The sequence below is a fragment of the Callorhinus ursinus genome, unplaced genomic scaffold (genome assembly GCF_003265705.2).
Source record: "Callorhinus ursinus isolate GAN/ISIS: 27379988/994484 unplaced genomic scaffold, GSC_fseal_2.0 scaffold115, whole genome shotgun sequence".
Lineage (NCBI taxonomy): Eukaryota > Metazoa > Chordata > Mammalia > Carnivora > Otariidae > Callorhinus > Callorhinus ursinus.
Window position 1 is genome coordinate 223,140 of NW_027397177.1, and position 19,430 is coordinate 242,569.

The window sequence follows — 19,430 nt, forward strand, 5'->3', positions numbered from 1 at the left end:
CTGTTACCCAGAGCCCTTTGTACACAGTTTACTGAAAGTAACTAGACATGTGTTTATATCTAAACACTAACTACGTTATGCTAAAATAATAGTCTCACGTTCACCTAACTCCAGGTTAGTCAAACACCCAAAAGATGAAAGTCTACAGACTCGAAAGCACTCACCATAACCAGGTATGCAGGCAGACTTCAGGTGGCCTCAGTCAACAGAGGATAATGAGGTGGGGGTAGGGTGGGGCTACCATTCTCAAATGACATCCTCCACTCCCCACCACCAACCACCACACAAAGAAATAAGATCCTCACAACTTGACACATGAATCCTCTAAAATACTTCAAAACAAAAGTAAATGACAGGTATTCAAACAATAAAAGACTACAAGACAAGCTCCCCTGGTACATCAGATTTTTTCAAAACTGGAATATTAATAGCAGACAGAAGAATCAAGACACTGGTAAGAGAAAAACAAAAGAGAATCTTCTTGACAGTTCTACAAGCCACAGAAAGCTGTCCCAAACAACCAACTGATGCTTACCTGGTCAATGTTGGCCAATGGCTCTTCCTCTCGCACTAGCATTTGAGAAAACTGCAGGCCCTGGTCTGGACTGATCCTCATCACACTCCTCAGCAAAAAGATCCAGTCTGGGACATAGCCAACCTAGAGGCAAGGGAATACCCATCAGAAAAATAAATGAGGGGCGCCTGGGTGGCTCAGTTGGTTGAGCGACTGCCTTCGGCTCAGGTCATGATCCTGGAGTCCCGGAATGGAGTCCCGCATCGGGCTCCCTGCTCAGCAGGGAGTCTGCTTCTCCCTCTGACCCTCCCCCTTCTCATGTGCTCTCTCTCTCTCTCTCATTCTCTCTCTAATAAATAAAATCTTAAAAAAAAGAAAAAGAAATGAAACACTCTGAGTGATTAAGAAAAAAAAAAAGCTCCCATCCTTTGTTCTGAACTTGTGTTTACAAAGAAATGAGGAGCAATATTAGCATGTGTACATGCTGGGCCTATGCCAAACACAACATCTACTTCAATGTGATGATGCCATGGATGTGGAGATGCAACCAACTACACAAACAGCCTGGACCACAAAGACCACACAACCAGTGAGCCAGCTCTGACCAACACCGAGCACACAGGCCAGTGAACTTTGGGGACAAGCTGCAGTGGAAGCTCGCTGAAACATGGGTTTAACACATAGCTGGTGCTGTGGGGGAGAAGGGAGAAAAAGAACAAGACACAATTACAGAAGTGGTACCCGGGTAGCTCAGTCGGTTAAGCGTCTGCCTTCGGCTCAGGTCATGATCCCAGGGTTCCAGGATTGGCCCCACTTTGGTCTCCCTGCTCAGTGGAGAGTCTGCTTCTCCCTCTGACCCTCCCTCCTGCTCTGCTCTCTCTCTCAAATAAATAAAATCTTTTAAAAAATTATAGGAAAATCCCCAATTGGAAGGGAACCGGAAGGACTGTGAACCTAAGACAGGAAAATTAAAAAACTGAAGAGAATAAAATAGGATCATTATCACTGAATGACAGATGCTAACAGCAACACCGACAACTCACACTAGAGCACTTCCATAGGAGGAAGGGTATTTTATAAACTTCAGAATCAGCAACCACCCACCACAAATTAATTATCTGTGAAATGCTAATGGTTAGGCATGCATTACCTTCTTGGCATAGAGGACAATTTTTTGGAATTGGCCTGTTTCTGCAAAACACTGGATAACTTTGCTCGGCACATTCGCCCGAAGATACACACTCAGGGCGAGTGTAGGGTCTGCAGTTTTGACCAAATCTCCAAGTTCTTCTGAACACTCCAGCTGTGGTGTGCCAAAGAGACAGGGCAAGATTAGGATCAGAAGAGCCTGTGACCTCATTTTCAAATTGTGCTGAGGGTTGTGATTTCATAAGTGTTTGTACCTTATCTTCTTTCAGCCACTTTTCTAAGAGTTGTTTGCGTCCCTGCTGAAGCACTGGACGGCAAAGTTCTAAGGATTCAAGTTTATTGAGCTGACCCTGGTCAAGCAGGATTCCAAAGTACTGGAGCAAAGGAGAGGCCTGCCCAGGCTGGGCAGGAATACTCTGGAACTTCCGAACTGTGTCACTGGTACGTAGGACTCCCTGATGACAAATAGAAATGTAGGTTGTTATGTTATAATCACAAGCTGTTCCTTTACTTAACTGGCCTGTATTAAAAAAAAAAATCTGGGGCGCCTGGGTGGCTCAGTCTGTTAAGCATCTGCCTTCGGCTCAGGTCATGATCTCAAGGTCCTGGGATCGAGCCCCGCTGTCGGGCTCCCTACTTGCAGGGAACCTGCTTCTCCCTCTCCTCCCTGCTCATGCTCTCTCTCGCTGTTTCTCTTTCTCAAATAAATAAATAAATAAAATCTTAAAAAAAAATCTGCCAATGAAATTCCACACTGAATTAATTGTCAAGGACAGAAAGTCCTCTACCAAGGCAATGGCTTCCACCTTCAGCAAAAACCACAAACAGGGGGGCCTGGGTGGCTCAGTTGGTTGAGCGTCTGCCTTTGGCTCAGGTCATGATCCCAGGGTCCTGGGATCGAGTCCCACATCGGGCTCCTTGCTCAGTGAGGAGCCTGCTTCTCCCTCTGCCTGCCGCTCCCCCTGCTTGTGCTATCTCTCTCTCTGACAAATAAATAAATAAAATCTTAAAAAAAAAAGACCACAAAAACAGTGGGTCTCAGTCCCACAGGTGACTTCTAGCAAGGGTGAGAATTAGGCTTCTAAATCAGCCTTGCAGTAGTGAAGTTCTACCACCATCACATTCTAATTCAAAATACTCAAAGTCCTGGGTGAAGACTAGAAATGGTTAGAAATGGTTTGCTCATAAACATCACTTGAAAGACAGAAAAATCCCTTTCAAGGAGAAGCAACTCAAAACCCTTTATCTGCTCAGAAGCAGAACTAGGCCCCAGGACAATTTATCCTAATGAAATAAAAAAAAAAATGCCCTAAGCAGTACTGTTATACTCCAGATGAGTGGAGAAGGTCAAGAGTAGAATGTGACTAAATAAAGCACAGTACAACCACTTGATGTATAATATAGCTCTGCATTTTCTATGCTAAGAAGCTGGGTGTGAAATATGTATGCACATAGATAAGAACTGAAAGAGAATTTTTTTTAAAAAAATGTTGTTGCAGCAGAATCATGCTTTTCATTGATTTGTCTCATTGTTGTCATGCCACTAGCGCAAAATTTTAAAGCTAATACAACTAACAAAACAGTTAAGATACTCCAACATCAGTAGTGGAATGCTTTTATAATTTATTTCACTCTCAGATTGGCGCACAGCATTTGAGGGCCGTTACCTTTGGTGCAGATGCTGCTACTTTGGCGGCTTCAGCATAGCTCCCCTGTGCAAAGAGGGTACTGAATTTTCTCACAAATAACTCCTCCGCCCCAGCCAGGTTGCTACGAATGGCCAAACGCAGACCAAGGTCTGGATTCTGAAGCACACTGGTTGCGTAATTCACAATGTTATCTTCCTCGATACAAATGGACAGCACCTATAAAGACCCAACAAGTGAGACTGGCCTAACCTAGAAAAGTGCTCCGTATACACATACTGCCAACATCCTGCTCGCAGGCACTGCAGTATCAGCAAAGTTCTAAGGCTCATCCTGCGTATGCCCAGAACAATGGCTCTAACAGTGACAGGATGTACAGGAGCCAAACACCTAATGGAAACACAGCAGAATATCATGGTTGAGCTACAGCACGGTCAAGTGAGAAAAATACCAAGTTGCATGCACACTGACCAGTGATGCATTCAAGATGACTCTGCCAAAATGGCCTATTTGGGTGGGGGAAACTGACAGGTTTTCGTCTCAATGTTCTTTAAAGCACAGATTTCCTTCTTTTACTGTCTTTTTGACTTTAGTAAGGTAATTTAGGTAGCACAGTACCTGCTTTTCAACCCTTCCCAATCAACCTGTGCCCGGCCTGAACATGTTGTTAGTGGTGTGTATCAGAACCACCACTCCACTGGTAGAAGCTTCGGGCAGGAAGGGAGGTACTCTTCTCAAAATCGATCCTATGTTAAGCATGGTGCTGAGAGGAAAAGTAATGGTAGGAAGCAGAAGGGAGACATGGGTGTAAGCTGAATAACAGGAGCTAATTATATTTGACCACTTTCCTGAAGAAGGAGGAAAAGTTAAGCTCCAGTCCCCAGTGAATGGAAAAGGTGGGAGATGAACCCTCAAAGTTCCATACCTGTCCCTTTTTGTTGACACCGATAATTCCAGAAGTAGGTTCATGTGGAGCAGTGACAAAGATCGTGTCGGCACTAATACGGTTCATGTAGATGCACACACCAGACTCTAGGTCATACAGATGAAGATAGCCATACTTTGTGATCAAGTAAATAACACCATGTTTAGCTCCAATCTATAGAAAAACAGAGAACAACAGGTAAAAAGGAGAAGCCAAATAGGACAAAAGAGCTCACAAATGATGAAAGAGGACCTTGAGTTCCTTAGCCCAACAGATCGTTTATCACTGGTGGGAGCAGTGTGCTGCTGACACATGGATCCCAAGTTGATTCCAGTCATACCCACTTGAGAACTAGTTTTTTTTATTGTTATGTTAATCATCATATATTACATCATTAGTTTTTGCTGTAGTGTTCCATGATTCATTGTTTGTGCATAACACCCAGTGCTCAATGGAGAATATGCCCTCTTTAATACCCATCACCAGGCTAACCCATCCCCCTACCCTCCTCCCCTCTAGAACCCTCAGTTTGTTTTTCAGAGTCCATCGTCTCTCATGGTTCATCTCCCCCTCTGACTTACTCCCCTTCATTTTTCCCCTCCTGCTATCTTCTTTTCTTTTTTCTTAACATATGTTGCATTATTTGTTTCAGAAGTACAGATCTGTGATTCAACTGTCTTGCACAATTCACAGCGTTCACCATAGCACATACCCTCCCTAATGTCTATCAGGCAGCCACCCCATCCCTCCCACCCCCCACCACTCCAGCAACACTCAGTTTGTTTCCTGAGATTAAGAATTCCTCACATCAGTGAGGTCATATGATACATGTCTTTCTCTGATTGACTTATTTCACTCAGCATAACACCCTCCAGTTCCATCCACGTCGTTGCAAATGACAAGATCTCATTCCTTTTCATGGCTGCATAATATTCCATTGTGTATATATACCACTTATTCTTTATCCATTCATCAGTTGATGGACATCTTGGCTCTTTCCACAGTTTGGCTATTGTGGACATTGCTGCTATAAACATTGGGGTGCACGAACCACTTCGGATCCCTACCTTTGTATCTTTGGGGTAAATACCCAGTAGTGCAATTGCTGGATCGTATGGTAGCTCTATTTTCAATTGTTTCAGGAACCTCCATACTGTTTTCCAGAGTGGTTGCACCAACTTGCATTCCCATCAACAGTGTAGGAGGGTTTCCCTTTCTCCGCATCCCCGCCAACATCTGTCGTTTCCTGACTTGTTAATTTTAGCCATTCTGACTGGTGTGAGGTGGTATCTCATGGAGGTTTTGATTTGGATTTCCCTGATGCTGAGCGATGTAGAGCACTTTTTCATGTGTCTGTTGGCCATTTGGATGTCTTCTTCGGAGAAATGTCTGTTCATGTGTTCTGCCCATTTCTTGATTGGATTATTTGTTCTTTGGGTGTTGACTTGGATAAGTTCTTTATAGATTTTGGATACTAGCCCTTTATCTGATATGTCACTTGCAAATATTTTCTCCCATTCTGTCGGTTGTCTTTTGGTTTTGTGGACTGTTTCTTTTGCTGTGCAAAAGCTTTTTATCTTGATGAAATCCCAATAGTTCATTTTTGCCCTTGCTTCCCTTCCCTTTGGCGATGTTTCTAGGAAGAAGTTGCTGCGGCTGAGGTCGAAGAGGTTGCTACCTGTGTTCTCCTTTAGGATTTTGATGGACTCTTGTCTCACGTTTAGGTCTTTCAACGATTTGGAGTCTATTTTTGTGTGTGGTGTAAGGAAATGGTCCAGTTTCATTCTTCTGCATGTGGCTGTCCAATTTTCCCAACACCATTTGTTGAAGAGACTGTCTTTTTTCCATTGGACATTCTTTCCTGCTTTGCCAAAGATAAGTTGACCATAGAGTTGAGGGTCCATTTCTGGGCTCTCGATTCTGTTCCATAGATCTCTGTGTCTGTTTTTGTGCCAGTACCATACTGTCTTGATGATGACAGCTTTGTAATAGAGCTGGAAGTCCGGAATTGTGATGCCGCCAGCTTTGCTTTTCTTTTTCAATATTCCTCTGCCTATTCGGGGTCTCTTCTGGTTCCATACAAATTTTAGGATTATTTGTTCCATTTCTTTGAAAAAAGTGGATGGTATTTTGATGGGGATTGCACTGAATGCGTAGATTGCTCTAGGTAGCATTGACGTCTTCACAATGTTGGTTCTTCCAATCCATGAGCGTGGAACGTTTTTCCATTTCTTTGTGTCTTCTTCAATTTCTTTCATGAGTATTTTAGAGTTTTCTGAGTACAGATCCTTTGCCTCTTTGGTTAAATTTATTCCTAGGTATCTTATGGTTTTGGATGCAATTATAAATGGGATCGACTCCTTGATTTGTCTCTCTTCTATCTTGTTGTTGGTGTACAGGAATGCCACTGATTTCTGTGCATTGATTTTATATCCTGCCACTTTACTGAATTCCTGTATGAGTTCTAGCAGTTTTGGGGTGGAGTCTTTTGGGTTTTCCACATACAGTATCATATCATCTGCAAAGAGTGAGAGTTTGACTTCCTCTTTGCCGATTCGGATGCCTTTGATTTCTTTTTGTTGTCTGATTGCTGTGGCTAGGACTTCTAATACTATGTTGAATAGCAGTGGTGAGAGTGGACATCCCTGCCGTGTTCCTGACCTTAGGGGAAAAGCTCTCAGCTTTTCCCCACTGAGAATGATATTCACTGTAGGTTTTTCATAGATGGCTTTTATGATATTATGTACCCTCTATCCCTATACTCTGAAGAGTTTTGATCATGAAAGGATGCTGTACTTTGTCAAATGCTTTTTCTGCATCTTTTGAGAGGATCATATGATTCTTGTTCTTTCTTTTGTTAATGTATTGTATCACGTGGATTGATTTGCGGATGTTGAACCAGCCTTGCAGCCCAGGGATAAATTCCACTTGGTCGTGGTGAATAATTCTTTTAATGTACTGTTGGACCCTATTGGCTAGTATTTTGGTGAGAATTTTTGCAACCATGTTCATCAAGGATATTGGTCTGTAATTCTCCTTTTTGATGGGGTCTTTGTCTGGTTTTGGGATCAAGGTAATGCTGGCCTCATAAAATGAGTTTGGAAGTTTTCCTTCCATTTCTATATTTTGGAACAGTTTCAGGAGAATAGGTATTAATTCTTCCTTGAATGTCTGATAGAATTCCCCGGGGAAGCCATCTGGCCCTGGGCTTTTGTTTGTTGGGAGATTTTTGATGACTGTTTCAATTTCCTTAGTAGCTATAGGTCTGTTCAGGTTTTCTATTTCTTCCTGGCTCAATTTTGGTAGTTGATTCATCTCTAGAAATGCACCCATTTCTTCCAGGTTATCTAATTTGCTGGCACAGAGTTGCTCATAATATGTTCTTAGAATTCTTTGTATGTCTTTGGTGTTGGTTGTGATCTCTCCTCTTTCATTCATGATTTTGTTGATGTGGGTCCTTTCTCTTTTCTTTTTGATAAGTCTGGCCAGGAGTTTATCAATCTTGTTAATTCTTCAAAGAACCAGCTCCTAGTTTCGTTGATCTGTTCTACTGTTCTTTTGGTTTCTAGTTCATTGATTTCTGCTCTGAGCTTTATGATTTCTCTTCTCCTGCTGGGTTTAGGCTTTATTTGCTCTTCTTTCTCCAGCTCCTTTAGGTGTAGGGTTAGGTTGTGTATTTGAGACCTTTCTTGTTTCTTGAGAAAGGCTTGTATTGCTATATACTTTCCTCTCAGGACTGCCTTTGCTGTATCCCAAAGATTTTGAACAGTTGTGTTTTCATTTTCATTGGTTTCCATGAATTTTTTAAATTCTTCTTTAATTTCCTGGTTGATCCATTCATTCTTTAGTAGGATGCTCTTTAGCCTCCATGTATTTGAGTTCTTTCCGACTTTCCTCTTGTGGTTGAGTTCTAGTTTCAAGGCATTGTGGTCTGAAAATATGCAGGGAATGATCCCAATCTTTTGGTACCGGTTGAGACCTGATTTGTGACCTAGGATGTGATCAATTCTGGAGAAGGTTCCATGGGCACTAGAGAAGAATGTGTATTCTGTTGCTTTGGGATGGAATGTTCTGAATATGTTTGTGAAGTCCATTTGGTCCAGTGTGTCATTTAAAGTTTTTATTTGCTTGTTGATCTTTTGCTTAGATGATCTGTCCATTTCAGTCACGGGGGTGTTAAAGTCCCCCACTATTATTGTATTGTTGTCAATGTGTTTCTTCGCTTTTGTTATTAATTGCCTTATATAATTGGCTGCTTCCACGTTCAGGGCATAGATATTTACAATTGTTATATCTTCTTGTTGGATAGACCCTTTAAGTAGGATATAGTGTCCTTCCTCATCTCTTATTACAGTCTTTGTTTTAAAATCTAATTTGTCTGATATAAGGATTGCCACCCCAGCTTTCTTTTGGTGTCCATTAGCATGGTGAATGGTTTTCCACCCCCTCACTTTCAATCTGGGGGTGTCTTTGGGTCTAAAATGAATCTCTTGCAGACAGCATATCGATGGGTCTTGTTTTTTAATCCAATCTGATAGCCTGTGTCTTTTGATTGGGGCATTTAGCCCATTTACATTCAGGGTAACTATTGAAAGGTATGAAGTTAGTGCCATTGTACTGCCCGTAAGGTGACTGTTACTGTATATTGTCTGTGTTCCTTTCTGATCTATGCTGCTTTTAGGCTCTCTCTTTGCTTAGAGGACCCCTTTCAATATTTCTTGGAGGGCTGGTTTCGTGTTTCCAAATTCCTTTCGTTTTTGTTTGTCCTGGAAGCTTTTTATCTCTCCTTCTATTTTCAATGACAGCCTAGCTGGATATAGTATTCTTGGCTGCATATTTTTCTCGTTTAGTGCTCTGAAGATATCATGCCAGTCCTTTCTGGCCTGCCAGGTCTCTGTGGATAGGTCTGTTGCCAGTCTAATATTTCTACCATTGTAGGTTACATATCTCTTCTCCCGAGCTGCTTTCAGGATTTTCTCTTTGTCTCTGAGACTCGTAAGTTTTACTATTAGATGTCGGGGTGTTGACCTATTATTATTGATTTTGAGAGGGGTTCTCTGTGCGTCCTGGATTTTGATGCCTGTTTCCTTCCTCACATTAGGGAAGTTCTCTACTATTATTTGCTCCAATATGCCTTCTGCCCCTCTCTGTCTTTCTTCTTCTTCTGGGATCCCAATTATTCTAATGTTGTTTCGTCTTATCGTATCACTTATCTCTCGAATTCTGCCCTCGTGATCCTGTAGCTGTTTCTCTCTCTTTTTCTCAGCCTCTTTATTTTCCATCATTTGGTCTTCTATATCGCTGATTCTCTCTTCTGCCTCATTTATCCTCGCAGTGAGTGCCCCCATTTTTGATTGCACCTCATCAATAGCCTTTTTGATTTCGACTTGGTTAGATTTTAGTTCTTTTATTTCTCCAGAAAGGGTTTCTCTAATAACTTCCACACTTTTTTCAAGCCCAGCTCGTATCTTTAAAGTCATGATTCTGAACTCTAGGTCCAACATCGTACTAATGTCCGTATTGAGTAGGTCCCTGGCTGACGGTACTACCTCTTGTTCTTTTTGCTGAGGTGATTTCTTTCGTCTTGTCATTTTGTCCAGATGAGAATGGATGAATGAGAGAACAAAATGCTAAGAGGTTAACAACGTCCCCAGCAAATATACTCTATACAAATCAGAAAAGACCTGAAACCAGGGGAAAAGAAAGGGAAAGAAAGAAAAAAGAGAAAAAAAAGATAAAAACAAAAACAGAACAATACAAAAAAAGCAGAATATGATCAAATACGAGCAAGCTAGTGCATAGATCAGTGCCACACACTAGATTTTGGGCGTATTTTGGTCTGTTAGAAAAAAGTGCCTCCTAGAATTTTAAAGGAAGAAAGACATATATGTACAAAATAAGGGTTGATACAATGAAGGGATGGAAGATGACTGTAAAGATGAAAATTATGAAAGATTTTATAAAAGGAATTGATAAGATAAGTTGTTTGAAAAAAGAAAGAAGATTTAAAAAAAAGAAAAAGAAAAAAGGGAGAGAATGTGATCAGACAGGAGACTAGAACAAAGCCATACACTAGTGATTTAGGGTATATTTTGAGCTGTTAGAAGAAACTGTATCTCAAAATTTTAAAGAGAGAACAACTTATATATATATGCCAAAAATAAGGGTAACTACTATGAAGGGATAAAATATGACTCTAAAAATGAAAAATAAAAAATGTTTTTTTTTTAAAAAGGGATTGATAAGATGTTGGTTGAAAAAGGGAAAAAGAAAAATTAAAAAAAAAACAGTTAAAAAATTAACTTTGATGAACTAATGAATCATGGTAAAAAAAAGCCATGAATTCTATGTGCAGTATTCCCCTAGCACTGGAGTTCTTCCGTTCTCCTTGATCGGTAAACTTGGTCTTGGCTTGCTGGCTGTTCGTGCTGATCTTCTGGGGGAGGGGCCTGTTGCCCTGGTTTCCAAATGTCTTTGCCGGAGGCGGAATTGTCCCGCCCTTGTCGGTCCGGGCTAAGCAAGCTGCTCAGGTTTGCTCTCAGGAGCTTTTGTTCCCTGCAAGCTCTCAGTACAGCTCTAGAGGACCAGGGCGAAAATGGTGGCCTCCCAATCTCCACCCGGAGGGGCTGAGAACTCGGGGACCTGCTCCTCAGTGCGCCCCCAGAGAAAAGGAGTCACTCCCGTCTCCCTGGTCTCCGGCCGTACTCTGTGCTCACCCGGCCTGTGACCCAGCATTTCTATCTCTGGCACCCGACCCCATGTGGAGTCTCCAAACCCAGCAGATCCCTGCGGTGCGCTTCGGTGCCGCTCCTCCCGGGGGAGGAAGGGGAGTCTCCCTGGCTCTGCCGCTTGTTGGGAGGAGAAGTGGCCCGACTGGGCCGCGGATCACAGTTTATGGCAACCCCGAGCTCAGAGCCCATACCTCGGCCCCGTCTCTGCAGCCGGCTTCCCCGCTCCAATACCTGGGAGCTCTGCCGCACTCAGGCACCCCCGGTCTTTCTGTGACCCCGAGGGTCCTGAGACCACACTGTCCCGGGAGGATTCCGCCCCCCGCTTAGCTACTGCAGCGACGTCCCTCCGCGCAGCCGACTTCTAAAAGTTCCGATTTTGTGCTCTGCGGCTCTATCACTTTGCAGAAGCGGCCGACGGAGGTCCCCTCCCCCGCCGTTTATCCTCCCGAATTCACTTCTCCGGATTCACTTCTCCGCATGTCCTACCTTCCAGTAAGTGGTCGCTTCTCTGTTCAGAGAGTTGTTGCTACTCTCCTGTTCGATCTCCTGTTGAGTTCGTAGGTGTTCAGAATGGTTTGATCCCTATTCAGCTGAATTCCTGAGACCAGACGAAATCTAGGTCTCCTACTCCTCTGCCATCTTGCTCCGCCCCCCCCAGAACTAGTTTTAAAGCCAATATTTTCCCTGACTCCTCTCAAATAAAGGTCCAATAAATAAGGCTATTCCATTTGTCTTTCAGGTCTAACTATCCTCTCCCCCACTTCCTTACCAAATCCCTTTAGAAAAAGCAGTGACCTCATAAAATAAGGAGAAAGTTCTGGATAAACTTAAAAAAATTGTAAAACCTATAGTAATATAGATATTTTTTAACAAGTTTATTTATTTAAGTAATCTCTACACCCCAAGTGGGACTCGAACTCAGAACCCCAAGATCAAGAGTCACATACTCTTCCAACTGAGCCAAACCTGTAGTAATTTTAAAAATATGGTAGTAAAAAATAGGGGCACCTGGGTGGCTCAGTTGGTTAAGCGGCTGCCTTTGGCTTAGGTCATGATCCCAGAGTCCCCAGCGGGCTCCCTGCTCAGCGGGGAGTCTGCTTCTCCCTCTGACCCTCCCCCCTCTTGTGTGCTCTCTCTCACTTTCTCTCTCTCAAATAAATGAATAAAATCTTAAAAAAAAAAAGTGAGTACCAGCATAGGAAGAAACAGAAACAAACAGAATTTAACTGAGAACCCTGAAATAGAATCAAACATATATAAGAATTTAACATGAATGAGTAGATATTTCATATCAGTGGAAAACAGACTTTAACCAGTATAAAATGCTGATATAACCGGCTAGCTATATGGGGATGCGGGATGAGTGTAAAGAACTGGCTCTTTGGGCGCCTCAGTGGCTCAGTCGGTTAAGCATCTGCTTTCAGTTCAGGTCATGATCCCAGGGTCCTGGGATCGAGTCCCACATCGGGCTCCCCCTGCTCTGCGGGGAGTCTGCTTCTCCCTCTCCCTCTGCCTGCCGCTCCCTCTTCTGTCAAATAAATAAATAAATAGGGGCGCCTGGGTGGCTCAGTTGGTTAAGCAACTGCCTTCGGCTCAGGTCATGATCCTGGAGTCCTGGGATCGAGTCCCACATCGGGCTCCCTGCTAAGCAGGGAGTCTGTTCTCCCTCTGACCCTCTTCCCTCTCGTGCTCTGTGCCTCTCATTCTCTCTCTCAATAAATAAAATCTTTAAAAAAAAAAAATAAATAAATAATAAAATCTTAAAAAAAAAAGAACTGGCTCTTCATCTTATTCTTTAGATCAAAGTAAATTCCAGATGGGTCAAAGATTTTTACATAAAAAGTAAATAAAATGAAGTAAAAGAAATATGGGTGAATATTTTTATCACCTTAGGGTATAGAATTCTTTTCAAAACACGATACTAAAGCCACACAAAAATGCAAATCTTCCACAAGGTGGAACACACCACAAATAAACTTTTGCTATGACTAGGGAAAAGTATTTATTTGAAACACGCCAGGCAATTAGTATCTGAAAACTACACAGAGTTCTTACAAGATAAAGACCCCAAGAGAAAAAAAATGCCAAGATCAGGAAGAGGCAATTAACAAGATGTGTATGAGTGGACCCATCCCATCTTGACAATAATCACAGGAGGGGCATGAACATCACTGGACACAGTCCAGGGTGGTCATGCACATGCCCCTAACCCAGTAGTTTCACTTGTAGTTTATCCTTGGACTGAGCATTGGACAAAAATGCTCCTAGAAATGTTTACTATAACATAAATACCCAATGGGGGATTGTCTAAATGAGTTAGAGATATCCACAGAACAGATGATACAGACATTAAAATATTATATACATTTAATTGGTATGGGACGGTCTACGACACAGAGAAGGTCATAAAGCTGAAGGCCAGTGCCAAGCCATTTCATAAGACTATTTGTAGGGACGCCTGAGTGGCTCAGTTGGTTAAGTGTCTGCCTTTGCTCAGATCATGGTTCCAGGGTCCTGGAATCGAGTCCTGCATCAGGCTCCTTGCTCAGTGGGGAGCCTGCTTCTCCCTCTGCCTGTTGTTCCCCCTGCTTGTTCTCGCTCTCTCTCTGACAAATAAATAAAATCTTAAAAGAAAAGACTCTATTTGTATATATCTTCATAAATGCATGCATACGAAGATACTTCCAAAGGGGCAGTCACAATTATCAGTGGGGTAGGATTTCAGTTGCTATTTAATTCTATTGTTATGTTTATTGATACCATTGGACATTTATGGGCAACATGTATTTCTCTAAGACAGAAAAAAGGCCAATTTCACTTTGTGGAAAAAAATGCATTTGATCACATACCTATTTCTAGAAATCAAGCTTAAAAAATTACCATTTAAAAAAAATTAGAAAAGAAATCATCAAGTATTGTCAGATATTTGAGAACAGAAAAAAGCAAATAGCTAAGCCATCCTACAACTATGGTACATCCCTAAAAATAAATGTTTACTTCTCAAAATATTAAAAAAGAATGTCATACCTTATGTCATACCAAATGCCTATGATGTACTGAGCAAAAGAGCAAAAAGGGAGAGTAGATTTATGATCTTACAAATATAATATGATCCCAATTTTGTTCAGAAAGTGTACCTAACTTTTTAAATATGACAAGTAGTGAGATCTTTGATGTATTTTACGTCTAATTGGTTCAGCTACAGAGACTGTTTTCTTCTTTATATTTCTGTACTACTATCTTCTCTTTTATAATAAAAAGGAGAAGGCCTGGGACTTTGGTATGTGAGTTGGACAAAGTACCTGTTTGTATAAAAGAATGCTCCTTTCCAGAGAATGTTAAGATACCATGAGCTAGAATATGAGCATCAACGTTTTCTTCTCCATGTTCTATCTATTCAGGCATCTTCTGAAGCACAGGAACCTGCTACCTGCTGTTCCCCTCCCCCCGCCAGGTCCATATTTGTTCTAACTCATGTAGTGGGCAGCACATTCATACCTGCATAGCCACTGGGAAATCTGTCTGAGCCTCTGGAGGAAAAAACACATCCACAGCTTTCTTTACAAAAGGCTGGTTTCCTGCTGCAGGCTGTCCGACTTCAATTATGTGCAACTAGAGAAGAGATATAAGTCAATCCAAGTAAACATATTGGTGGCAGACTGATGCTAACCAATGCCCAGTGGTAAGCAGAGCCACAGCCCATGCTTTGTAGGGCTAATGATAAAACTTACATTCAAACAAAACAAGATAGTCTCTTGGTTGGAGTGCTCATGCTATTCACTAACCTGCTGCCCACCATCAAGGACACAGGAAAAACCAACACCAGAAACCTGAGCAATATTTAGTTCCAGCATGTTGGCCGAGTCACTTCTCCCCACTCTGGGCTTTAGTGTAGAAGCCCATGAAACAGGGGGCTCTCCTGGACATGGCTCAGGCTAACACAAATCTGTTAGCAGACAAGATCTTGTAACTGAATGCCAAACTCACAAGACAGTAGATTGTGCCAAAGGCCTGAGAGTTTCTCAAGGTTATGCTTGGGGGGGTGAGGTACATAAGAATCTTTGGAGAATCAGGAAGAATGAGAGTGGATAAGGGCCTCCATCCCTGCTTTTATCAGAACACCTTCAAGTTCCTCTCATCCAATGAAAATGTACCAAAGCTAAAACAAGTCTGGAAAAAATCACAAGTAGGGGTGAATCAGAGACACAAAACAAGGGTTGGAGGGGGGGTGTCCAGCAGAAGAAACTGACGACTGTACACTTAGACAATAGTTTGGATCTGGCCTGGCAGAGAGGAGGGGGAAACACCAAAGAGGCTTGAGGTAAGCAGAGAGATGGGCTAGAAGGGGAGGGCTGATGTAACAAGTGAGCAGGGGCCACTGCAAGTTAAGATGCAGGGAGACTAAAACTCCTAGCATACAGGCACTTTAAGAGAAATGGTAGTTCGGGAAAATTCTTTTTGAGGGGTGGGGTGGGTCTGAGGATCTAATAAATGACTATTCTCTAACCCAAATATGAATAACAAGGGCCTCATCTGCCAAAGATGGGAGACTTGCTAGAGGACGGACAGTGGCAACAGAACAGAATGGAGCTCAAGAGCCGCGGTTTCTTGCTTTGGAGTTGGGAAGGATGTTGGCATTGTCAACAGAAGTGGGGGCATGGGTAAGGAAGCCAGGCTTCTTTGGGAGGTGGTGGGAGAAGGGCGCAACTATGGACAAGCAGTACTTGCCTGTGAGAAAGGAACAAGGAACTGGAGTCCAGACAAAACTCAGATCTACATGAGGAGACTACCGAGCCATTCCCATAAGTGCAGCTGGGCTGGATTGCAAGGTGCACAGGCTGAGAAAACTACTGAAGGGACACACCTGCCACTGTGGTAGGGGAAGTGAGATTCAACCACAAAACGAGGCGGCTCTTGGGAAGGCTGCTGTGGGGGTCCCCGCCATGGAAGACCATTCCTAGCCACAGCTCTGCCCTGAGGGGACCTGCCTGCCTCACGGCTGAGTCCAGGAGATAAGTGGGCACACCTGTCTTACAGGGGGCTTGTTCTGATGTGCTCTTCTTCACAGGGAGCTCGGTGGGACAGGTTCTGCCCTTGCAAGGATGCCTGTGGCTGCCCAGCTCTGTCTGTGACAAGGCGGAAAGCCTCAGTCTAAAGTGATAGGGTAGAGCAAGCTCTTTGTGCAGGCTGATATTTTTGCCTGACTCTTATTTTTCTACTGGTTCTCAACTAAGGAGGGCATGATGTATATTACACAGGAGACCAAAGTATCCAATTAAGAATATTTAAGATGAGGAAGTTTGGGACCACATACTGATTTAGTGTTCTTCTTTGGGGAACACTTCAGGGCTAGTGACCAACTCAAAATAATGATTTCATGAAGTATTTCTGACAAGAGTATACTAAGATAAGGACCATGTTTTGAGGCCACTCTTCAGGTGAGTGATGCAACCCTGGAACCGCAGGTCTCCCCAACATCCTGAACTCTTATACCTCACGTCTCTGCCCATCGCAGCCCTGCCAAACAGATGCTAGCCATGTGCTCGAGCCTAATAAAACTCAACCTGCTCCCAGAGCATGGCCTCCTCTCTGCAGCTCCCCTGGGGTCCCACCCCAACCCCACCACCTGGCCAGAACCACATAGGACTCACGCCTTAGGTTAGGATAGCATGCACTGGTTCTTTCACAGCTGTTGCCTCCATGAGACTGCTGTGTGAAAGCAGAAACCATGTGTGCCTAGCCCATGCTCAACAGCCTCTCAACCAGGATTTTTAGGGCAAAGGGACCAATTAATTGGTAGCTGACCTCACGTTACTGATTTTACAAAGACTGGCAGTGAAACCACCAACATGACAATAGGTGAGTTGTTCTAAATACTGTTAAGAGCCTTCATTTACATGAAGCACCTGCAGGTCGTTGCCCACTCCCAATTATAAACTGGTTTTGAAATGTTGGCTAAGTAGCTACCAATTTACACTTGTACAGACTCCTAACACTGACTCAGGACACTTTTCTGAGGGAGAAGACAAAGTGGAGAGCTTACCTTGCCCCCTGTGGGACTACGTACAGCAAAGCAGAAAAGAGTGGCAGGCTTGGTATTCCCCTCACTCTTGAACTCTGCAAAAGCAGCAGCATGGCCTTCTATGGGTTGTGAAACCTTCCTGTCCACAGAGTAGAGCTGCATTGCCCCAACTACACGGTTTTGCTAAGACAAGACATTTTGCAATGAAAGAGAGAAAAGAGAGGATATAAATTGTTAAAATAAATGTTTCTAAAATGAAAGTTTCATACGCTGATATAGTTTCTCTAATAAAAAACAAGCCTATTAGATATTAACGACACGATATAACTCTAAATTTGATGTGGAAAGATGGCTGCAAACACCAGGGGAAAAAATAAGACTACAAAACAGTAAGATAGATGGTCCCAAACTGTTAAATGTAAAATGTGTGTATACACATAGGTATGCGTTTATACGTATGTCTGTGTATATGTGTAAGTGTACATTCAATGTTTGTATATGTAAATCTATATATACATACATTCTATGCATACATATAAGTATTCATATAAAGTAAGTCTTGGGAAGAAAAACTCTAAAGTGTTAAAAGAGTAGTTTAATCAGGAGGAAGAGATTATGGGCTAATTTTGATAATTGGGATTTCTGAAATTTATAAATAGCAAAAATTATATTTAATAAACCCCAATAAGGCTATTATCTTTTATCAAACTTAGAACTTACATTTTCTAGCAAAGAATTTCAATATATTTGTATCCAATGTCAAATGCTCAAAAAGCTAAGTAAAGAGACGTTTACAACTAAATGAGACATGACAGCATCACAGCTCAAGCTCCTAGAATTTAACAATCAAATTGCCACCCCAGCCGAATGAGCCCCGATGCAGTCTCTGTGGGTAAATTCAGATCCTCAGTGTATCTGCCACCTACCCCCACTCCTTAAAAAGGGAAACAAAGGCTTCAATATTTTTCTTTTTAAGGAAACTGTCCTTTGTACTTTTCTACTGCAGAGACTTATGTTGAAGTACTATGCAAAGCACCAATTCATGCTACAACACGGATGAACCTTGAAAACATGTGAAGTGAAAGAAGCCATTCACAGAGGTCACATATGAAATATCCAGAATAGGGAAATCCAGAGAGACAAGAGTAGACCAGTGGTTGCCAAGGGCTGGAAGGAGGGAGAAATAGGGAAGCAACTGGTAGACAAATGTGTGCACTCTAACAGAAGAATGAACAAGAAAATTTTTAAATAAGAGTAAGGACAGGACAAGACACTCCCTCCCAGGTGAGGATGGGAAGACTGGAGACAATACAGAGAGAGTACCTTTGAGTCCCAATGCTAGAGAAGACTAAAGCCAAGAAGAGGTGGAGCATAGAGGACACCTGAGATCAAGACTGAGACCTGGACTCCCGCACTGCCTGTCCTCATGGACCCACCCAGAGGCTACATGTGTAGCCTTGGGCCAGGGATCTGCTTCTGAGCTTTAAGGCTCTTGCCTGGTAAAGTCCACCTCGCAGGGGTGCTGAGTATTGTGTGCTTTGGGAAAGGGCATATTGAGGACTGTAGCTGACAAAGACTCAATGCAAAAATGCTTCCTTCTGTGCCAGGCACCATGCAAGGGACTAAGGATAAGGAAAGTGAATGTGACCCAGACCCTTAAGGATACATGATAAGGGTTTCTGGCAAGGAAGCAATAGAGGGTGCTAAGTGTTATGGCCCAGGATAGAGTAAGATGCTGTGACTCAGCTCACTCAGTCTGGTGGGCCAGGAAAGGTTTCCTGGTGACAGGTAAGCTGGAGTAGGTCACAAGGTGAAAAGGAAAAGCTGTTTCTAAGCGGAAACATTTGCAAACCCTTAGACAGGAAACATTTGCAAACGCTTAGACAGGAGGTTGCAAACTCTGGCCTGTGGGCCAAAATCCACCCTCCATGTTCTCCTATCTCCTTTTTGTTGAGATGACATTCACATAACCTAAAACTACCCATTTTAAAGGATTCAATTCAGTGGCATTTAGAATATTCACAATGTTGTGCGTCTATCACCTCTGTGTAGTTTCAAAACATTTTCATCATCTAAAAAAATCCCTGTGCCTATTAAAAGTTAGTCCCCATCTCCCTGCCCCCCAGCCCCTGGCAACCACCAGTCTTTGTCTCTACAGATTTACCTAAATATTTCATATAAATGGAATCAAAACATGTGGCCTTTTGTGTCTGACTTGTTTCACTCAGTGAGGTTTTCCAGGTTTATCATGTTGTAGCCTGTTTCAGTACTTCATTCTTTTTTAAGGCTGAGTGATATTCCATTTTATGTATAAATCACATTTTGTTTATCCATTCATTCAGTGGTGAACATTTGGGTTGTTTTCATCTTTTAGCTATTACAAATAATGCTGCTATGAATATTTGTGCACAAGTTTTTGTATGGGTGTATTTTCATAATTTTT

General features: G+C 42.6%; 1 protein-coding gene across 7 annotated transcripts in view; it reads right to left on the reverse strand.

The window, feature by feature from the left end:
• CLTCL1 (clathrin heavy chain like 1) overlaps positions 1-19,430 on the reverse strand; it is a 101,572-nt gene that overhangs the window by 48,777 nt on the left and 33,365 nt on the right. For all 7 annotated transcript variants that reach the window (XM_073889690.1, XM_025858013.2, XM_073889688.1 and 4 more), the window contains 7 exons: positions 17,009-17,170; positions 14,464-14,577; positions 4,235-4,408; positions 3,331-3,528; positions 1,918-2,118; positions 1,665-1,817; positions 536-658 (listed from right to left, as the gene is read on the reverse strand). In XM_073889690.1, coding sequence (XP_073745791.1) covers positions 536-658; positions 1,665-1,817; positions 1,918-2,118; positions 3,331-3,528; positions 4,235-4,408; positions 14,464-14,577; positions 17,009-17,170 — 1,125 coding nt within the window. The remainder of the gene's footprint in view (positions 1-535; positions 659-1,664; positions 1,818-1,917; positions 2,119-3,330; positions 3,529-4,234; positions 4,409-14,463; positions 14,578-17,008; positions 17,171-19,430) is intronic.